Raw genomic sequence first — 20,132 nt, forward strand, 5'->3', positions numbered from 1 at the left:
GGCGACACAAAAATCACTACAATGATCGGGAATTAAATGAAAAGATATCATTGTCTTTTAAGCAGAGATTAAACATATTGTCCCCTTAGTGCAGTGAAAGGTTAACACCTATTAAAATATGTCAGTAGTTCACCTGTAACTGCACTTAGATGACCTTTCTCTGGCAATACTATATTAAGGATAATAATTATGTAGGTTTCTTTCCATGGAAAAAATATTTCTTTTACAATGCATGTACATGTATATGGGTTTCTTTTCAAGAAAAAAATTTTCATTTCAATAGAAAAAGTTACAATTTGTATAAATTATTCACAGTAATGTATAATTGTGACAATTCAAAGCTAATTGTTGTTAACACAAACAAATGACAGAGTTGTATAATGCACTTGCACTGTACATGTTATTTAACCTTTAGACTGCTGGAAGCAACTGATAATATACATGTGGCCAGGGAAAACCAAGATCAGCCGGCATCTCTGTGAAATCTTATCATGGTCTGCACTGTTTGCTAATCAGTCAGTACATATTTTAGAAATTTTTCTCTAAGAATGGTTTTGCCCCAGGTGAAAGATTGAAAGGTCCATTTAAGATAATTAGTGTGATCAAGCGTTAATTGTAGATAATTCATGAGGGTGTAGTACCAAAAACAGTAACATCTAGTAGCCAAAGGGAAAAATACTCGCTCAAACTGCACAGAGATGAAGGCTGGCCTGGTTTCACACGGGTGACATATTAGGCAAGTCCTTGTATCTGCAAGCGGTCAATTAAAATAGAATGATACAAACACTTTAATAAACATAACAGAACTATAAATAGTAAGAAGGTGCATCTATTACAACTGCATGTGTACACTGTCTTAAACGATTTAGAGCACACTTAAGATGAAATACATGTATTGCCATTTGGTCAAATTCAGGAATGTAAGAGAAAATTAACATACATTTCTTAGCATGACATTAAATTATGAAAAACATTACATCAATTAAGAATGTTCAACATTGTTTTCTTAAGATTTTGTTACATTTTTTTTTTCAATGTTAAATAACACTAAATATACAAATGTACCATTTCAATGTTAAAACTTAAAATAACGTAAATGTAATAACTTTTATTATTTCAATAAAATAATTAATACTTCAACAGAATTTATAATATCTGTCATATGTTGCAGTTCGGACCGGAATATCCGTCCTGAGGGGACCTGCCCATTGGACAGTAACAAGGCTTGCTGAGTAGCCGCCCAATGGCTAGTTCCCGAGGACTAAATATTCTGAAATGAACTGTAAACAAGTCAGATAATTTTCTCACATAATTATGTTACCACATAATTGTGAATTTAATTTAAGAAGTTATTTACAACTTATTTCAATTATATAATAACTTATATGTATGTTATTTCTACATAATAAATAACTCTAAATACAAAATGAAAATAATATTTATGGTATAACTACAGTAGATATATATTTTTATACTAATCTGATAAAATTGCAATAAATAGTGATCTAAAAATACAAAAACAAAATTACAACTAAAACAAATACAAAATAATGGCAACCTACCCCTCCATTTCTTCAAGTGTTTCCTAACTATGAATCAATTCACTATTATGTTATGCTTTCAGTCAAATAAAATTGATGCCTATACATAAAATTAAGGGTCCAATATCGGCTAAAAGCAAGAAACTTGACAATGATTTATGTGGTAATTTATGAGCTATAAATTCTTCCCTACAAGGAGGTACAATACGAAAAGAACAACAAGGGCTGGGGTAGGACAGTGTGCTCAGCTATTTTTAGTGTTTGATAGTAAAGCAAGAGCCTGGATAATGTAGAATTTTCTAAGTTAAAAAAGAGCCATAATTTTGTCAAAATCTATGTAAGAGTTATGGGCCTTAAACAGTGACCTCCTATTCATGCTCTCAAATAAATGTGCGAGTTCATTCTCTTCAGTAGATTTGAAGATACAAATTTGCACCAAAGTGTAACAACGATGCCTTGGTGAGTATAAAAGCTCTCCCTTTTCTTTGAATATTTATTCTAAAAACATTTTATCTATCGTAGGCCTTGGGCTCAATGAAATTACCTTGATTATGTAAATGAAACAGATCTAAAACATTTAAAACTACAATAATAACAGCAAATTTGTTGTCCCTTACTTCTTGTGATACATACATGAGATTTCTAAAGGTAATGAAAATGGTTTTGTTGTGTTCATTTAACAATCAGATTTGAAAAAGCCTTATAGTTTTGACATTCTCTTTCTGTGCAAATTTCTTTCCTATTTATAACTGTTTCTTTTCATAAAAAAAGAAAATAATTATTAATTTCTTGACATTAAAAATTTATAAACACCATGATTGTATAAAAAAAACTGATTTTAGTTATTTACATTATATATTACACTTTAAATATATTATACTTTAAATAATAAAATTTGAATAAAAGAAATAGATGATGTTTATCAGTACAAATAAAAGATGTCACAGACTTAAAAATACCTAAATATTAAAGGGCATGCTGCCATTTACTACGCATGATTTCAAAAAGAATTTAATTCTTTTCTGAATAACATAATGAAATAAATACTGACATAAAATAAAAGCATTCTAATAAAACTATAGTCTTTAAAATATCAGTCAAACAAACATATAAAAGAAAATTTTAACTGTTCAATAGTAAATTTTGAACTTTTCAATACAATAAATAATACACTTGTCAAATGTAGCCTCAGCCTTTCTACTGCACACCCAGGGTATAGAATGACCTTTAACTTTTGACTTTCAAACCTCTGGCAAAGGTCATGTATTGTGAAAAGAATCAAATGGCAAAATCACCAGTAATATCCACAACACTGCCCTTGCTATTTTGGCAAAACAACTGCATTGACCCAAACCCTGCAGTCAAGGGACAGTCAAAAGTTATTAACTTAGCGCCCACTCCCCCCACATTTCCCCAGGTGTGGTGGCGGGGCGCTTACAACTGACTGGTACACAAAAACAATGATAAAAAGAAACATAAATTCCAACATGGCTGCCAGTCATACATGCATCGTATACATCATGAAATTACCACCTGACATTAAACAAAGCATAAAATGTAATTGAGGTTCACACTTTAAAATAATAATAACAATATAAACTTACGGTTCTTACACTCAAAACACCAATTTTTATACTCCATCCACATGTATTCAATGGACAATCTTATATGTCTACATTATGGAATAGTCCAACAGGGGGAGGCAGAACGAAAAACTCTTACATATACTAGACACATGACATCACACATGAGCACAAAAGCTTCAGACATAGCTTGAGTAAGATATCACATTATTAACCGTGTGCACAGAGATTCGCACCTGCGACTCTGGTCTACACAGTATGGGCTGTACCCATAGTCTTTTTATCTGTTGTTGAAGAGTCAATAAGAGGACACAACCACCAGCCAGGGTGACCTGAAAAACATGTTTCATATTATTGTTAACATAATAGTGTATATATTAGTTATCTTGATATTTCATTTAAGGTTAAATTACCACTTTTGAGCTTCACAGTTAGGGGGAAGGACAAGCATAATAGTTACCTTAGTGGCTTCCATTCTTATCTTGACCTTTTCGTAAACCTACCTTAACACAGTTTTTCCGACATGTTACATATTTAGCTCTATGAATTACACCTAATATAGTAAACTATGTTATTATGTGATATTTCTATTTTCATTAACTATTATTTAAACATTTCATGTGGAAAGACTTGATGTGTGAGAAAATAATCAATGTTCTTTACTATCTATCTCAAATTTTACAAAAATTAAATAGTTTATAGTGAAAATCTGTAGACTTAAAACAGTCATAGTGGCACCTGCTAAAATAAATAGAGATATTTTCTGTGTAAACTTGTGCATTAAAAAATGTTTGTGCAGAATCATTAAATCTTTATTTTAAAGAAAAAATAATTGTTTTATATCATAATTATCACTATTACAAGCCATTCAGGAGAATTTACCTAGAGCTAACCTCTGGAATGTATAGATACTAGTAGTATGGGAAAACAATATTTAGATAGGTTTTACTTATTTGTGAATTCTTTATTTAGACATGTCATTGATGAATCTTCATGCAAAAATTAAACAAAACAAAATGAATAGCACCAAAGAAGATTTAAAGTAAATTATTGTTCCTATAGCCACTTGATTTTAGTTATTTAGCCTGTCTTAGGCGTCTATACATACTTGACATTATTTCAGGTATGATATTATTTTTGTCCTATATTTTATATGAACTTCCGAGAAACAAAGAAGAAGTGATGCCACTAAAATCAGAATTGTTTTCACAGTTCATTTTTAAATGTGTAAACATAAAACAAGTAGTTAGCTACAAGTTTTGCTATAAATAGCCTTAAACCCCTGGTAGATTAAGTGACTGTATTTTGTATTTTCAGTGTCTTTTTTACCCTCTGCCAACATGGCCATTTCCAGTTTTTAGCAGTGACCTTAACTTTTCACTGCTAGGTCAGTTGCTAAAAAGAATATCACAAATATAACCATGTGTTGTTTTATGTAAACCAGATCAACCAATGACTATGTATCAACCCAGCGTAGCAAGTGGATAGTTTATCCGCCAATCTGCATACAATTGTGAACAATGGAAAGGTCCATTCTTTCTTAAGTTGTGAAATTGTTTAGTCAGGTAAATTGGGAAATAAGTCTCAACAACAGTTCATAATAAATATAAGTTGTTAAATTTATTTTGGAAATTACAATATCTAGCAATTAGATATAGGTCTGTTTGCCAGGGCTGCCTCATGAAGAATTTTAATCACTGACCTTTAAACAACTGTATAATTCAACTGAGAAGCAAGAAAAAAATGAATCATACCGTGTCCAAAAATTTCCCTCAGTAAAAACATTTTTGAATGATTTCTATGAAGCCCTTCTTTTTTCACATACTCAACTCCAGTTTCGTCATTAAATATTGCAGACAACTGAAATAAATAATTAAAACATCAATTAAAATATTCAATACAATACAATACAAATACTTTATTCGCTTTAAGGCCTCCGGCCCATGCAAAAACATATATACAGAGAAACAATTTACACAAAATTTTAGCATGTGCACAATGTTTAAACATATACTATATAAATTTAACTGAAAATAACTTTTAAGCATAAAAATTTTTTCTGGGAGTTTCTTAATTATCATTTCGTATCTAAGACATATTAATTGTTAATCTTCCTTTTTTCAAAAGCGTAATACAAAAATGTTGCTGTACCCTTTATAAGATCATTATTTTTTGTAGACATTAATATATTAAATTTGTTTCGGGTTGGAGCATTTAGGTACTTAATCGGTAAATATAATTTTCTAAGTTCTGAATAAAAATCACAACATAGTAAAAAATGAAATTCATCTTCTATTACATTCTTAGAACATTTTTTGCATAATCTGTTTTCCCTCAATATCTTTTTATGTCTACCAACCTCAATTTCAAGATCATGTGACCCTATTCTAAAATTTGAGTATATATATCTAAATTTTCTAATGTCTAGAACATCTAAATAACATTCATATGAGAAATTTTCCTTAAACATACCATAAAAAGACAAATTTTACATTAGAGGTTACAGATGAATGCCACTCTTGTAGGTATATATCTTTTAACCTATTTTCAAATTGTGCTATAAAGTATTTATCTGATGTAACAGATTGACTTTCCCATACATATCCAAAACCATGACTTTGTAAAAATTTTCTTAAAGATGTAACCCAATTGTCATGTCCCTGTATATCATCATTAAACATCATTAAGTAACACTTTTTAACTAATCTATCGTTTGGCATTTTAATAATTTTTAACCAATAGTTAATACACCTCTTAATGGATATTAAATACATGGGATACCTCCCGCAGTCGCCTAATACAGCTACATTGGATGCATTTTGTTTACAACACATAAAGCGTTTGCATGCATAATATTGTACTCGTTCTAGCTCTTCAAATTTACCCATGCCCCAAATTTCAGCCCCATAAAGTAACTGAGGACATATTTTAGTATCAAATAGTTTAAAAAATACTTTCTTACTTAATTGGCCACAATCATACAAGGATTTTAAGATTGATATAAAAACCCTCTTACCCTTTATGCATAACTCGTGTACCATTCTTTTCATAGAAAGTTGTCTTGTAAATGTTAAACCAACGTAACTAAAAGCATTAACAACTTCAATCTGCTTGTTTTTATAAGTCCATTTTTCAATTTTACATAATGTACCACCATTTTTAAAAACAACTATTTTTGTTTTACTTTCATTTACTTTAAGTTTATATGTATCACAAAAAAATGACAAAGTATCTAACTGTTTTTGTAAACCAGAAACTGTATCTGAAAGGAGAGCAATATCATCTGCAAACATTAAAGATAAAAGTTGTGTTTCAGACGGGTGTAATTGAATTCCTCTTATGCCACTATCATCTAAAATATGTTGTAATTCATCTATATAGAAAGAGAAAAGAATCGGGCTGGCCAAACAACCTTGTTTTAATCCTACTGAACTTAATATGTAATCACTTCTTTCATTATTACATCTAATACATGCTTTAACGGTTCTATACATACTTTGAAAAGCTATATACAATTTTCCACTGACACCCCCATTTCTAAGTACATTCCAAAGAATTTGTCTATTTATGGTATCAAAACATTTATGAAAATCAATGAATGCAACAAATATCTTTTGTTTTTATTTTTAACTAGTCTATCGGTTAAAGATTTTAAAATAAATGTATTATCCACAGTTGAGTATCCTGCTTTAAAACCACTCTGATTTTCAGAAATTTTACTATATATTTGTCGGAATCCCACAATATATTTTACCTAAAACATTTTGTAAACTTATACCCCTACAGTTGTCCACATTGTTTATATCCCCTTTTTTGTGAAGTGTTGTTATAATAGACTCACACCAGGATTCTGGATACTCGCCTGTAGCAAATAGTCGATTAAACAGTTTAACAAGTATATGCATAAAGCTATCTATACCGTAAATGAAAAACTCTGGGATTAGATTATCAGGACCTGGTTTTTTACCAGTTTTAATATGCTTAACTGCCATTCTTACTTCAGTAATCTCAGAATTAAAAATGTATTGATCAACCTCATTATCTATTTCTTCATTTATCATTTCTAAATTTTCACCAGTATTTTCATCACATTCATAAGGGTTTAGGAGGCCTGTAAAATGTTCAATCCATTCCTGGGTAGAAATATTGTTCACTGTCCTACTTTTCTTGCCAGTCATAGATTTAAGTTTTGACCAAAATGACTTAGGATCGTTTACTTTTGCTGTCAGGTCATCAAGGTTTTGTTTATTGTATTCTCGCATCTTCAAATTACACTTGTTTTTAAACTCATTTCGTTTTAAAAAGATATCTTTGCAAATTTATGTCAGACCTACAATTCCTATATTGTCTTAACAGTTTATTTTTTGATTTTTTAAAATCTTACAATCTAAATCGAACCATTTTGGTGATGAAGGAAGCTTAAAATTTGACTTTTTTGAAAATGCTTACCAATATCAGTTAGACATGTACTAAAATTTGATACAATATTATCGATCCCAACTTGAGTGTCCTCAATGGATTTACAAAAGTTCAACATTACATCTTTTGTGAATAATTCACTCAGTTTCTCTTGATAAACATTCTTATCACTATATGGGATTTTGTAAAAGATAAAATTGTTATTCCCTTGGGCATTTAATATTACTCTTTCATTTTTATACATTTTCAGCTTTATATTTAATGGAAAATGCTTTGATTCACCCCTTTCATCAATTTTAAAATCTGTAATATTACTTATCAAATCTTCTGAGCATAATGCATAATCAATTACACTGCAGCCCAAAGTAGAAGTATACGTAAAATGACCATAATTTTTGTCTTGTCCAAAACGCCCATTCATGATATATAAAGAATACACTTTACACATTTCAATAAATAATTTACCCTGCGAATTTATAGTCTTATCACAAGATTTACGTTTTTCATCAATTGGACTGAAAAAATTGGTTATATTCTTTAAGTTGGTTAATATTATGTTCAACATTTAAGCATTCGCTCAATTCACCACATCTTGCATTTAAATCACCCATTATAATAATATTACAGTCTTGGTAATTACTAATAGCAGAGTTTAATACTTCCTCCAATAATGATACACCTTTTTAATGTTTTATTACTATAAAAAGGGGAGTCAAGTGGTGGTAAATAGGCAAAAAATAACAATGTATCTTTAGCTAATTTTGTAACAGACTTTGAAATTTTCAATATAATGCCTACTTCACATTCATGGATAACACGTGTAATATATTTAATCAATTCATTTTTTACATACACGGAAATGCCACCCATGGCCCTGCCAAACATCGAATTTCTAACTGCTGGTAAAAAGTAACATTTATGTGACACAAAAATATTATATTATTTGTAAGATAATTATTTTCTTCCCAGGTTTCTCCTAATGCAAATATTTCAAAAGTTGACAAATAAAGAATAAAATCATGAAAAAGTGTTTTTGACACAAATCCTTCAATGTTCCAGAAACATAAATTTACTTCTTGTTCATATGGGCTTTGGCCTGATCGCTATTTAACACTAATATGATTTATGTCATTGTTCTGGTTAACTTCCATATCAGAGCTTTCCTGGGTATTTTTACGCCTTGCGTTAATAAATGTTCTAGCCCTTTTTTCTTCCTCATCTCGTATATGAAGTTTTCCTTTAAGGAAATAGCCTGTTTTTCCATTAAGTTTTAATTCTGCTAATGTGGATCTTTGTCTAGAAGTAAGCTCGTCTGATATACGTATACCATTAATACGCAAATTCTCCCTGCCTTTAAATAGTTTAAACTTACAGTTTTGTTCTTTGAATTTAACTATGACCATTCTAGTTTCACTTAGCCGTTTACCTCCCAATCTATAAGCATCTAGTATACAATCTATATTCCAAGTATCATCTGGGCATGCCACTTTCAACACTTTATTCAATATTGAAGCTTTAAGAGAAATATCTGTTTCTTCTTTGTTCTCAGATAAGCCAAATATTCTTAAATTATTTCTTATATTTTGTCGCTCAAGCTTTTCAACTGTATCGCCAACCTGATTAAAGATTTCCAATTTCTGTTCACACATTTCATGCATAGTGTCAATATCTAAATGTAGCATTTCTATATCACCACGTAAATGCTCCATATTTGATTCAATTTTATTACATTTGCTTTCTTGGTAACTCTGTTTAATTTCCAAGGCATCTACTCTCCCTTTAACTTCCATGCAAATGTCTTTTACTAGTTTTACATCTGATTTTATTTTTGTCATATCTGACCTAACATTTCGGATTTCGGCTTGCAGTTTTTCGCCATTTTGGTTTATTGCTAATAAAATTTCCTCTTTATCAGTTAAAGGTCCCGGATTTGATTCAACATCTTTGGATAAGAATAGAATTCTTTTATAAAAATGTTTATATATTGGTTGTGACCATAATGCTTCATCAAGAATGCTATGCGTGAATTGTTCTTGTATGTGACAAGGGTGTTTGCTTAATTTCTCTGGTGATAAATCTGCCATTGAACCCATGTCCACTGCCGTGTTTGCTAAAAGTGTTCCAACTCCAAGTGTAAATATGAGCCAGAATCCCATCAAAAACATCCTGTAGTGTATATCTGAACCTGTATTTGAAGCCTCATTTCTCTTGACATTTCGACAACTTACACCTCTCCCCGGCCCAAATAGTCCAATCCTTATACGATATACTGTTATGTCTATACCCATGTTTATCTCAATTAATGTATTCAATCAATAGACTTGTATCGCACTGACCACATGGCCACAGTTCAGCTTCTTTAGTGGAAGCAGACCCTTTCTGCAATGCTCAATAATTATTTTGTTTTAACAGTGGTTCTTCTATTTACTATATAATGTATTCAAGTTGCCAAATGATTACTTACTTTCTATTTTTAATACATGTACAAATAACTAATATTCACGGCTCTGTATGGGAGTCGACACAAATTTTCTGCACTATATCCTTGAAAATCAGCTTTACAAAAACAAGAATTCAGTCACATCCCTTATATAGAAGCCTGACCATTGTTTATGTGGACAATTTCACGTAACAAGGGTTATACATTGTTGGTAGTGGATAAAGTAAACTTGTGTGTGTTATTCTCTTATTAAGGAAGCACTGTACTGTCGGTGTTTAATCAAAGTAAAACATGTACAACGCCCTTCAAAAAGTCGTAAGCTACATTTTTTGATAGCCTTGAAAACTCTTGTTTTTACTGGGAATAAATCAATTTGAATTGATAAAATTCATGATTACCGGTAATAATTAGGATATTTTGATAAAAAATAATGTAAACATTTACAATGAAAATCAAAACAAATATGTTTGAACATGTAACCGTGGGGAGCCTGACTTAATATATCACACATGGTAATCTCAGACTTCTGCCTCCACATATACTTAGTCTAGTATTTATTTGGTAGGGTTTTATGTCACACCAACACTGTAAAGGTCAAGTTGCGACTTTCCAGCTTAACTGGTGGAGGAAGACCTCAAGGGCACCTCTGTGCCATATTTTCGGCACAAACAGGAACCCAAGTAGAACCACAAATGTCCTTTAAGCTAGCTGGATAGCTTCCAGTTTGAAAGAAGCCAAAGTCCTTAGCAATATTCGTTCCTACAGCAGTGTGGGGTCAACAACATTAACCACTCGGCCACAGTTGCCCAAAACTTCAACCAGTCTAAAAATGTAAACTGGAAGTGAGGGAAGCAAACCTAAGTCTAGATTTTAATGAATTAAAATAAAAAATTAAAGTACCTGGTCACAACCAATGGCTATCACAAATAATCCAAACAGTAGACATTCTATTACCAGTATTATAGAATGTACCCTGAAACATAAAATATTGTACTGTTTAAACAGTGGCAGTGAAATATTTACACTTATACAGCAGCCATGAAAAAAAAAATCTGTGACTGGCTGATTTTTCATATCATAGATTATTAAAAGGCAATGAAAAAACTATGGCGTGTAATGTTGTTGTTTTTTTTTAATCTTTTCATTTATTAATATCAATAAATATATCAGTTGGCTTGACAACAAGCGGGCTCGACAAAATGAAAACGAAAATCAAATTTTCGAAATATCAAAATGCTTACTTGTTTTCCAGCACTAATAAAATCACATCATTACTTACACTTTCATATGCTTAAATTCTCCCTTAACTGCTGGATCCAGAATCCAGGACACAATCACCATAGATGATGCATGTATTGCAGCTAGTCCTTTAAAACAAAATAAATATGTACTCTTTATTACAAACATTTGAATTCTTAGTTTGGAAAAATTGACACTGTGACTTCCTATTATACACTTGTACATTGTGAATTCTAAGTTCGGAAAAATCGACACTTTTCTATTATTCACATGTACATTGTGAATTCTTTGTTCAGAAAAATTTACACTTTTCTATTATACACTTTATTGTGAATTCCTAATTCGGAAAAATTTACAATTTTCTATGAAACACTTGCACCTTGCAAATTCTTAGTTCAGAAAAATTGACAATTTTCAATTATACACTTGTACATTGTGAATTCTTAGTTCGGAAAGATTGACACTTTTCTATTATACACTTGTACATTGTAAATTCTTAGTTTGAACAAATTCATATTATTGTTATACAGAGACCATTGCTCTACAGAGGGTCACAAAGGCTACACTGAAGAAGCAACTTTCCGTACAAACTCATACAATGCCACATGGATTTAATCGTAAGTTTTTGTAAATCAATTAGTATCTTCTAATGAATGCCTTATAAGAAAAACCATCATTTCATTTAGTTGAAGATGCAATTTGAACATATCTCTTTTACAAGATTTAGTCTGCATTGAATACTAAACATTATACTTACCTACATAAAACAGGAACTGCATAAAATATTTCTGATTAAACTCTCCCACACAATTATTGATCCTGGAGAGAGAAAAAAACAACAGAATTACCTGTACAGCATATATCTGCACAATCAGATTTTCAGAATTTGAAAAGTTGAATTTTGGTATGACCCTTTTTACATGTAATAGAAAGAGCACCGAAACACGAGGCTATCTGATTTGTACGAGGGGGCGTAGCCCCCGAGTATAAATCAGATTGCCGAGTGTTTTGGTGTTCTTTCTCTTTTGTATCATAGTCAAACATGACAGCACGTTCCCTGTTGTCATAATATGAAACCCCAGAAAAAATTAACCAATGAACGAGCATTTGAATATGATAGTTCTGCCCCTTTCCCTTTCTCTGCCGTCACAATATGTAAACCCCGGCAAAAATGAACCAATCCACGGGCATTATCTGGAGTGCGGGTAACTGATACCCGCACTCCAGTTACCGCACTGTGCATGTATATGTATACGATTTAACTCTGACACTTTTTCAACAGAAAGGTACCCAAACTATGATACAAGTAATAGAAAGAGCACCGAAACACGAGGTTATCTGATTTGTACGAGGGGGCGTAGCCCCCGAGTATTAATCAGATTACCGAGTGTTTTGGTGTTCTTTCTCTTTTGTATCATAGTCAAACATAAAAACACGTTCCCTGTTTTTACAATATGAAACCCCGGCAAAAATGAACCAATGAACGAACATCTGAATATGATATTTCTGTCGCTTTCCCTTTCTCTGCCGTCACAATATGTAAACCCCAGCAAAAATGAGCCAATCAATGGGCATGCTCTGGAGTGCGGGTAACTAATACCCGCACTCCAGTTAACGCACTGTGCATGTATATGTATACGATTTAACCCTGACACATTTTCAACAGAAAGGTCTCCAAACTATGATACAAGTGTTTAAGTGATACTGTTGAGTTCACAAACATAACATTTTCAACTATCAAGTGATCTAAATTAGTTTCTGGTCATATTTAAATTAAAACATATGATTAATTTTGTGTCAAATTCTTTTTTCAGTTAGTCATTAATAATTGAGCATTGATTGATGTGCAACTTACAGCAAGTAAACAGTGAAGTTACTTAGTTGTATTGTAACAAGTTTAATTGATTCATAATGACTTTATGGAGGGTGATTTATGCCAAAATTACATCTTGCTTTCTTACGTTACATCGTGCTTTCTAACTTGTACATCGTGCTTTCTAACTTGTACATTATGCATTCTGACATATACATCTTGCATTCTGACTTTTACATGTTGCTTTCTTACATGCACATTATGCTTTCTGCTGTGTGCGACTTGCTTAATTTTATGTTGATGTCGTTATTTAACGATCAATTATTATTCATTTGTTGATCTGGTATATTAATTCAATAAATTAACCTGCAACTGTTTGTATTTGGGTCCATTTACTCAGCTTGAATGACGAATGTCATAAGGTAGAATGCGCATAGCCGAAAGCCGAATGCAGCAAGCATAATACAACGCGACATCTGGTGTAATAATATGTGACACCCAAATTATGCTAACAGGTGGCGCTACAGTTATATTCTCGGGAAAGTCCGTATTGCCGGATTCAGTTTACCAAGTTACGTCCCTTTGTTTTAAAATTTCCATTTGCACTCATGGAGAAAATATACAAAACGATTTAACCAATTTTTTATAATTATTAATGAAACTCTGTAGGGTCAAAATTATATTTCCAGCTGACAATGACAAGTTTGCACATTTCCAAATCAATGGTTTTAGAATTTTTTTTTTTTCATCAACAAAATAATTATATAAATAGAACAGTCGTTCAACATTGTTCAAAGTGCTTGGGCCATAAAAAACTTCTTATTAAAATATTTCATACTCTTGAAAAGTTCTTAAATTTTGACATGGCTTATTTCCAATACCTGTGACCACCCACAACATTTTTAATGTGTTTTATTAATTAGGACATTTTCTCGCCTATTTTCAAACTAATTTTGTACACACGTTAGATTTTTTAAATTCAACTTGTCAAAAAAATGTCTTTTTTCACTAAGTTGAAATTATTCACTAAGATGCTTTATGAATACGACCCAGGTTCTTGTTCACAGTGTCAGCTTAAAACTGAAGAAATTGCTGCCAAAATCAGCTGATTCTGAGAAAAAAAAAATAAAATGTCAAAACTGTCTAGTCTGTCAGACTAGACAGTTTTACCATTTTTTCTTTTGCAGCGGCACGGGCTACCTCTCTTCATTTGAATTTTTATATCACAGGTACCCTCTCATTTTTTAACACATACGTACCCACAAGTATGTAATATTTACATAAAAGTTAGAAATATCACATACCTATTTAACGATTAACGCAAATAAAAGCATATGTTGTGCCATGAGGGTACGCTGCAAAACTGAAAGTAGGGTGTTTTTATGAATTTTACATTTATTTTTGACAATATACTGGCATTTGTCCGAAGATGATATGTAAATGAACATATTAAATATGTATGATGCATATATAATCGAGCCCACGGTTCATTGCAGCTCGAAAAGTATGTCGAGGTGATGGGAGAGGCAAGACATGTCGATTTTTTGTAGCTTATTGTGAAGTTGCAGTACATGAAAAAAGGGCACATGACAAATCAGCAAAAAAATAAAACATTTTAGTGTTCCGTGGTATATATCTTTTGTACGTGTCAAACCCCCTTTCCTTATTACATTGAAATTTTACTTGATTGTTATCCATCGCTGGTTTGTTTTTAGCAGAGAATGACTTGTGCATGTGTAAAGAGGGTACCGTTTGAGCAGATTTTGCAAAGAGGGTACCGATATAGATATGCACCGTGGTGTACCTTTAGGACGAATGATTTCATAATATAAATTGATGAGTACATAAAAAACAAAATGTACAAAAATGGTCCCAAGAAATGGTTATAAAATGAATATTGCATGTTTGGCTGAAGATGCCTTTATAGTAGTTTTCTTTAATTATAGCGTTCATGATATTGGAAATGTATAGCAGATCTTACTCATTTAAAACAAAAAAGTTTTATACCTTAAGGCAATTTGCAATACAAACACCACTGAGAATGTAGAAAAAACTGTTTATTAATATCTTCTATGACAAACAATTCATTTGATTTTATAACCATTTCTTGGGACATTTTTTTGTACATTTTGTTTTTATGTACTCATCAATTAATATTATGAAATCATTCGTCCTAAAGCTAAACTCTCACAGATTGACAGACTAGACAGTTTTGCCTTTTTTTTTCTTTTTTTTCTCAGAATCAGCTGATTTTGGCAGCAGTTCCTTCAGTTTTAAGCTGACACTGTGAACAAAAACCTGGGGCCGTATTCATAAAGCATTTTAGTGAATAATTTCAACTTAGTGAAAAAAGACATTTTTTGACAAGTTGAATTTTAAAAATCTAACGTGTGTACAAAATTAGTTTGAAAATAGGCAAGAAAATGTCCTAATTAATAGAAACACATTAAAAATGTTTTGGATGGTCACAGGTATTGGAAATAAGCCATGTCAAAATTTAAGAACTTTTCAAGAGGATGAAATATTTTAATAAGAAGTTTTTTTATGGTCAAAGAACTTTGAACAATGTTGAAAAACTGTTCTATTTTATAATTATTTTGTTGATGAATAAAAATAAATTCTTAAACCATTGATTTGGAAATGTGCAACTTGTCATTGTCAGCTGGAAATATAATTTGACCTACAGAGTTTCATTAATAAATATAAAAATTGGTTAATCGTTTTGTATATTTCCTCCATGAGTGCAAATGGAAATTTTAAAACAAAGGGACGTAACTTGGTAAACTGAATCCGAACGGCAATATGGACTTTCCCGAGAATATAACTGTAGCGCCACCTGTTAGCATAATTTGGGTGTCACATATTATTTCACCAGATGTCGCGTTGTATTATGCTTGCTGCATTCGGCTTTCGGCTATGCGCATTCTACCTTATGACATTCGTCATTCAAGCTGAGTAAATGGACCCAAATACAAACAGTTGCAGGTTAATTTATTGAATTAATATACCAGATCAACAAATGAATAATAATTGATCGTTAAATCACGACATCAACATAAAATTAAGCAAGTCGCACACAGCAGAAAGCATAATGTGCATGTAAGAAAGCAACATGTAAAAGTCAGAATGCAAGATGTATATGTCAGAATGCATAATGTACAAGTTAGAAAGCACGATGTACAAGTTAGAAAGCACGATGTAACGTAAGAAAGCAAGATGTAATTTTGGCATAAATCACCCTCCATATGACTTTGCTCTGAATCTTTTATCAGAGTATTTGTATATATTCAAAAGAAGCTGAAGCAAAAAATATATTTACCAAGGACAATGGTGGTCCATTCTTCTGATACATCTCTCACATATTCTACAATGATGCGCTCTTGGTGGACGATATGTTTCACACTTGTTACAAACAGACCAACCATCACTCTTGAATTAACGACAACAAGATCAAGATCAGATTATAGATTAAGTTGCTTTAAGAATGCTAAGAGTTAAGAGATAAAATTCAACATTTCATTTCTATAAAAAACATTTGCATATAAATAAATTTTTTCCCCCAAAATAATCAAATCATGAAGCGCAAATTTTAAACCTTTAACGGGAAAAAAATTCTTTTTCTTAGTAAAAAATAGTAAATATATAAGAAGTGCCGGACTATTTTTGAAGTTCGTTCCGATCTTAGCTGTGTATAACATAACATTTGGAAACAGGAACCAAACTTATTAAAGGCGTGGCCGGTTTTGAAAAAATTATGTATTCATCCATCTGTCATAAATTTATTTCTGGACAGCTACAGTTCATTTTCTGAAATTCTTATAGAAGTGTAGTATAATTAAAATCATTTTGACTTAAATGAAAAGTAAAATTATGTTGTAGTAGCTTTCTGAGGCTTTGCATTTTTCTACGCGCAACGTTTGAAAATTGATATCTCGCTCAACTGTCGGTCTCAAGAGATATCAATTTTCTACCGCTGCTCGTAGCAAAATACAAAGCCTCAGAAAGCTACTACAACATAAAATTCCTTATTAATGGTAAATTTACATGCTAAAGCTAGGACACAATACTTACACTGACGAGGAGATTTTATGACTGAATTGTTAAGTTACCTGCACATCCCCCACACCCTGCACCAATGAGTTAAAGTTTAATTAGGCAATTTATAAAACCTTACCATCTTCTGTTTGCCACTGTGCATATCAGAGAAATCCAAACTGGTTTGAGGGAGTGGTACAATACCAGGATCTGAAATAACCGCCCTAATGTGAGCTGCAGTCAATAGAAACACTATCACATTGAATATAAGCACATTGAATGCTCCCCATAATCTGAAATAATCACAAAAACATGATTTTCTTTATGATATGAAAATTTTCATTCTGAGAAACAAATCTACAAGATATCTAATGATTTCAATCTATTATCAATTTTCACACCATGCTTCAGCCTTATTATCCCAGTTACTCTTGTCTTAAGGGAAGTCATTTTTAATTTTACTTTCAGAAACTTAGTGTTGCACCAGGACTGAGATATGTATTGTTTAATTCAATATTTCTGATAAACTAGAAACATCAGCAACATTACAAAACTTATATCTTGCGTTTTCACACTCGAAAACATGCCGAAATTGAGCAGGTGCCTGCCAAATATTTTTTTCTCAATTTTACAAACAAATGGTTAAGCATTTAATAATATAATAATATATCTTAATGTATAAGAAGCATTTATCTGCAAAAATTACATTTTATAACGCGTTTAAACATGATAAATCGGTAATCGAAATTAATTGATTTCACCACGTCAGTTAATTCAAGATGGCGGACTCGGACAATTCTGGACGGGCTGATTTTCTACTACAACTCGCTATGATTAATCGTAAATGAGGGTACTCAATGATTAACAAATTTTAATGATTTATACATCATTTTAAAGATAATTCTTTATATTTTTAAGCACTTATCGTTTTTTTTATACTAACCGATAGTTTTCATGCAAATTGTTTAAGAGTTTAGGTCATCATAACTTTTTTGTTTGTCATCATATTTGAGTGACGAAACTTCAAGGGATGAAGTGCAAACATAATTCTAATTGGTTGTAAAATATCATGAATATTAATTAGGAACAAATGACCCGTGAAACAGGTCACGCAGCATACATGTAACAAGCATGTGTCCATAGCCCAGTTACGTAAAATCCGCAGAAATTACCGCTGTATATTAGACTTAACTGAGAATGTTTATAATACATATATTCTACATGATTTATGAATTTGATATCATTTGAAAGATAATTTATCACTTAGTTAATTTATATAAGTTTTATTATTGTAAAATTAAAATTAATTGTTTAACAAACATATTTCTGGACACAGTATTGATTTTTTCAATATATTCTAAATACTGAAGCTTATCAGTTGGGGTTGCTAGTGTTATTTATAGCATGGGCTCCCTTTTTATACCAAAATTATTCTGATACTTGTGAAATACTAAAATATACCTACTGTAACATTTGATAAACAATATTTTTTCTTCAAATTCATAAATTCTTATTAACAAGACCCTCAAAATCAACAAAATGAAACATTAAATTAAATTTCCCCTGAATTATAAATGAAAATAAATTTGTTCACTTTCCTAAAGTAATAAACATTTTAAAAAATGGGAGTGAAACGTCCAGACAATTACAAATTGGGATTGAAACGACTAGGTGTGAACCGTCTCAATTGTGAAATGTCTTGGGAGCGAAATGTCTGGCATCCGAAAAAAAAAATATCCGAAAACTTGTAACTCAACAATTTTAATATACACATATACAGATAAATGATGGATATTCTTACGTATCAGACATAGCTGGTAGAATAAGATGTCGGACGACGACATAATCGGCATATATAACGGCAGAATATGTAATAATCACACAAGTTATTCCGCAAGGATCCGACCGGAAAACCATTTTAATGGGTTTGGTCTAAACTTTTTACCGTCACGGTGTGCACGGTCAAGTCCTAGGAGAATTATGTTCATTGACGATTCCTCTTTAAAATGATATTACTTGCAGAATGTTGAATTTTTAGAAGGAAAAAAAATTAAAAAATATGCTTTTTTGTACCGCACTATGTATAATCTTCTGAAATCTGAAAAGGGTATTTTTCATTGTCAGTGGATTGAAAATGTAAAATCTACTTTGAATAATATTGGTTGTTCTGATTTTTGTATAACCCAGAATTTTACAAATTTTAATAACTTTAAACATGTAAGAAAATCACGATTACGTGATCAATTTTTACAAGGATGAAATTGTGATGTTTTAAAATGTGCTAAGTGTTTAAATTTTAGAATATATGAAACTCATAATTATCTAGAACATTATTACTATGTTTACCAAGTAATCTAGCAATTACTCTTTGTAAATTTAGATTCAATTCTGATCTTTCTATAGAGAAATTTAAGGTCGCTAGCTATTTTGGTTTTGAAAAAGAAAATAGAACATGCTCACCTTGTAACCAGTAAGAAATAGGGGATGAATTTCAGTATATTTTTAAATGTAGTTATTTTACTCATGAAAGACACAATTAAGTATATCAGTTAATTACTATTCAACGTTTCCTACATGTAGTATTTTAAATTTTCAGGCTTTACTGTGTAGTGATAACAGAAATACTTTATTTAATCTAGCAATGTTTGTCAAAGCAATAATGCTGATATTTCACTAAGTCGTCTTCGTTATAAAGTTAACTTATTTACTTCTATGAATACGAATTTTATTAAGCATAAAACAAAATACATTGTTTATATCCAATTAACAGTGATACGTACACATGTACAGTTAACAATACACAGTTTTCTGAAGAATACAAGTTAATATAGGAACAAATAAGACTTGTACTTATCAACAATATAGTTTTACAGAAAATTACCAGATTAAGAGATACGTTTATGATTTGCCCAATATAGAAATTTAGCTAAAGGACATATATATTTATTTTTTTTGAGTCTGACGACAAAAGTCGGCCAATGGCAGTAGTATATGGTTTAAAATATTTTGTTCGAAGATTTCGGTAGTTGGGACATACAAGGAGAAAATGGTATTCACTCTCT

General features: G+C 31.2%; 1 protein-coding gene across 1 annotated transcript; it reads right to left on the bottom strand.

The window, feature by feature from the left end:
* On the bottom strand, positions 1–19,032 carry LOC132741947 (palmitoyltransferase ZDHHC3-like). Its single transcript, XM_060730222.1, has 8 exons — positions 18,872–19,032; positions 17,210–17,363; positions 16,355–16,464; positions 11,980–12,041; positions 11,263–11,350; positions 10,884–10,956; positions 4,879–4,984; positions 1–3,456 (listed from the first exon to the last, which is right to left on the bottom strand). The coding sequence occupies exons 1-8, from the start codon at positions 18,985–18,987 to the stop codon at positions 3,374–3,376; spliced, it is 792 nt and encodes a 263-aa protein (XP_060586205.1). The 5' UTR covers positions 18,988–19,032; the 3' UTR covers positions 1–3,373.
* Positions 19,033–20,132: the final 1,100 nt, after the last annotated feature.

Source organism: Ruditapes philippinarum, unplaced genomic scaffold, assembly GCF_026571515.1.
Source record: "Ruditapes philippinarum isolate M1 unplaced genomic scaffold, ASM2657151v2 ctg6664_1_1_1_1, whole genome shotgun sequence".
Lineage (NCBI taxonomy): Eukaryota > Metazoa > Mollusca > Bivalvia > Venerida > Veneridae > Ruditapes > Ruditapes philippinarum.

What these genes read in the sequence shown, in the direction of transcription:
- LOC132741947 (XM_060730222.1), bottom strand. Translation starts at nt 18,987, where the DNA reads ATGGTTTTCCGGTCGGATCCTTGCGGAATAACTTGTGTGATTATTACA. An exon ending in GAATTTAAGCATATGAAAGT is followed by an intron (nt 10,957 to 11,262) that starts GTAAGTAATGAT and finishes TTTATGTTTCAG; the next exon opens with GGTACATTCTATAATACTGG. An exon ending in TAGCCATTGGTTGTGACCAG is followed by an intron (nt 4,985 to 10,883) that starts GTACTTTAATTT and finishes TATTTATTTCAG; the next exon opens with TTGTCTGCAATATTTAATGA.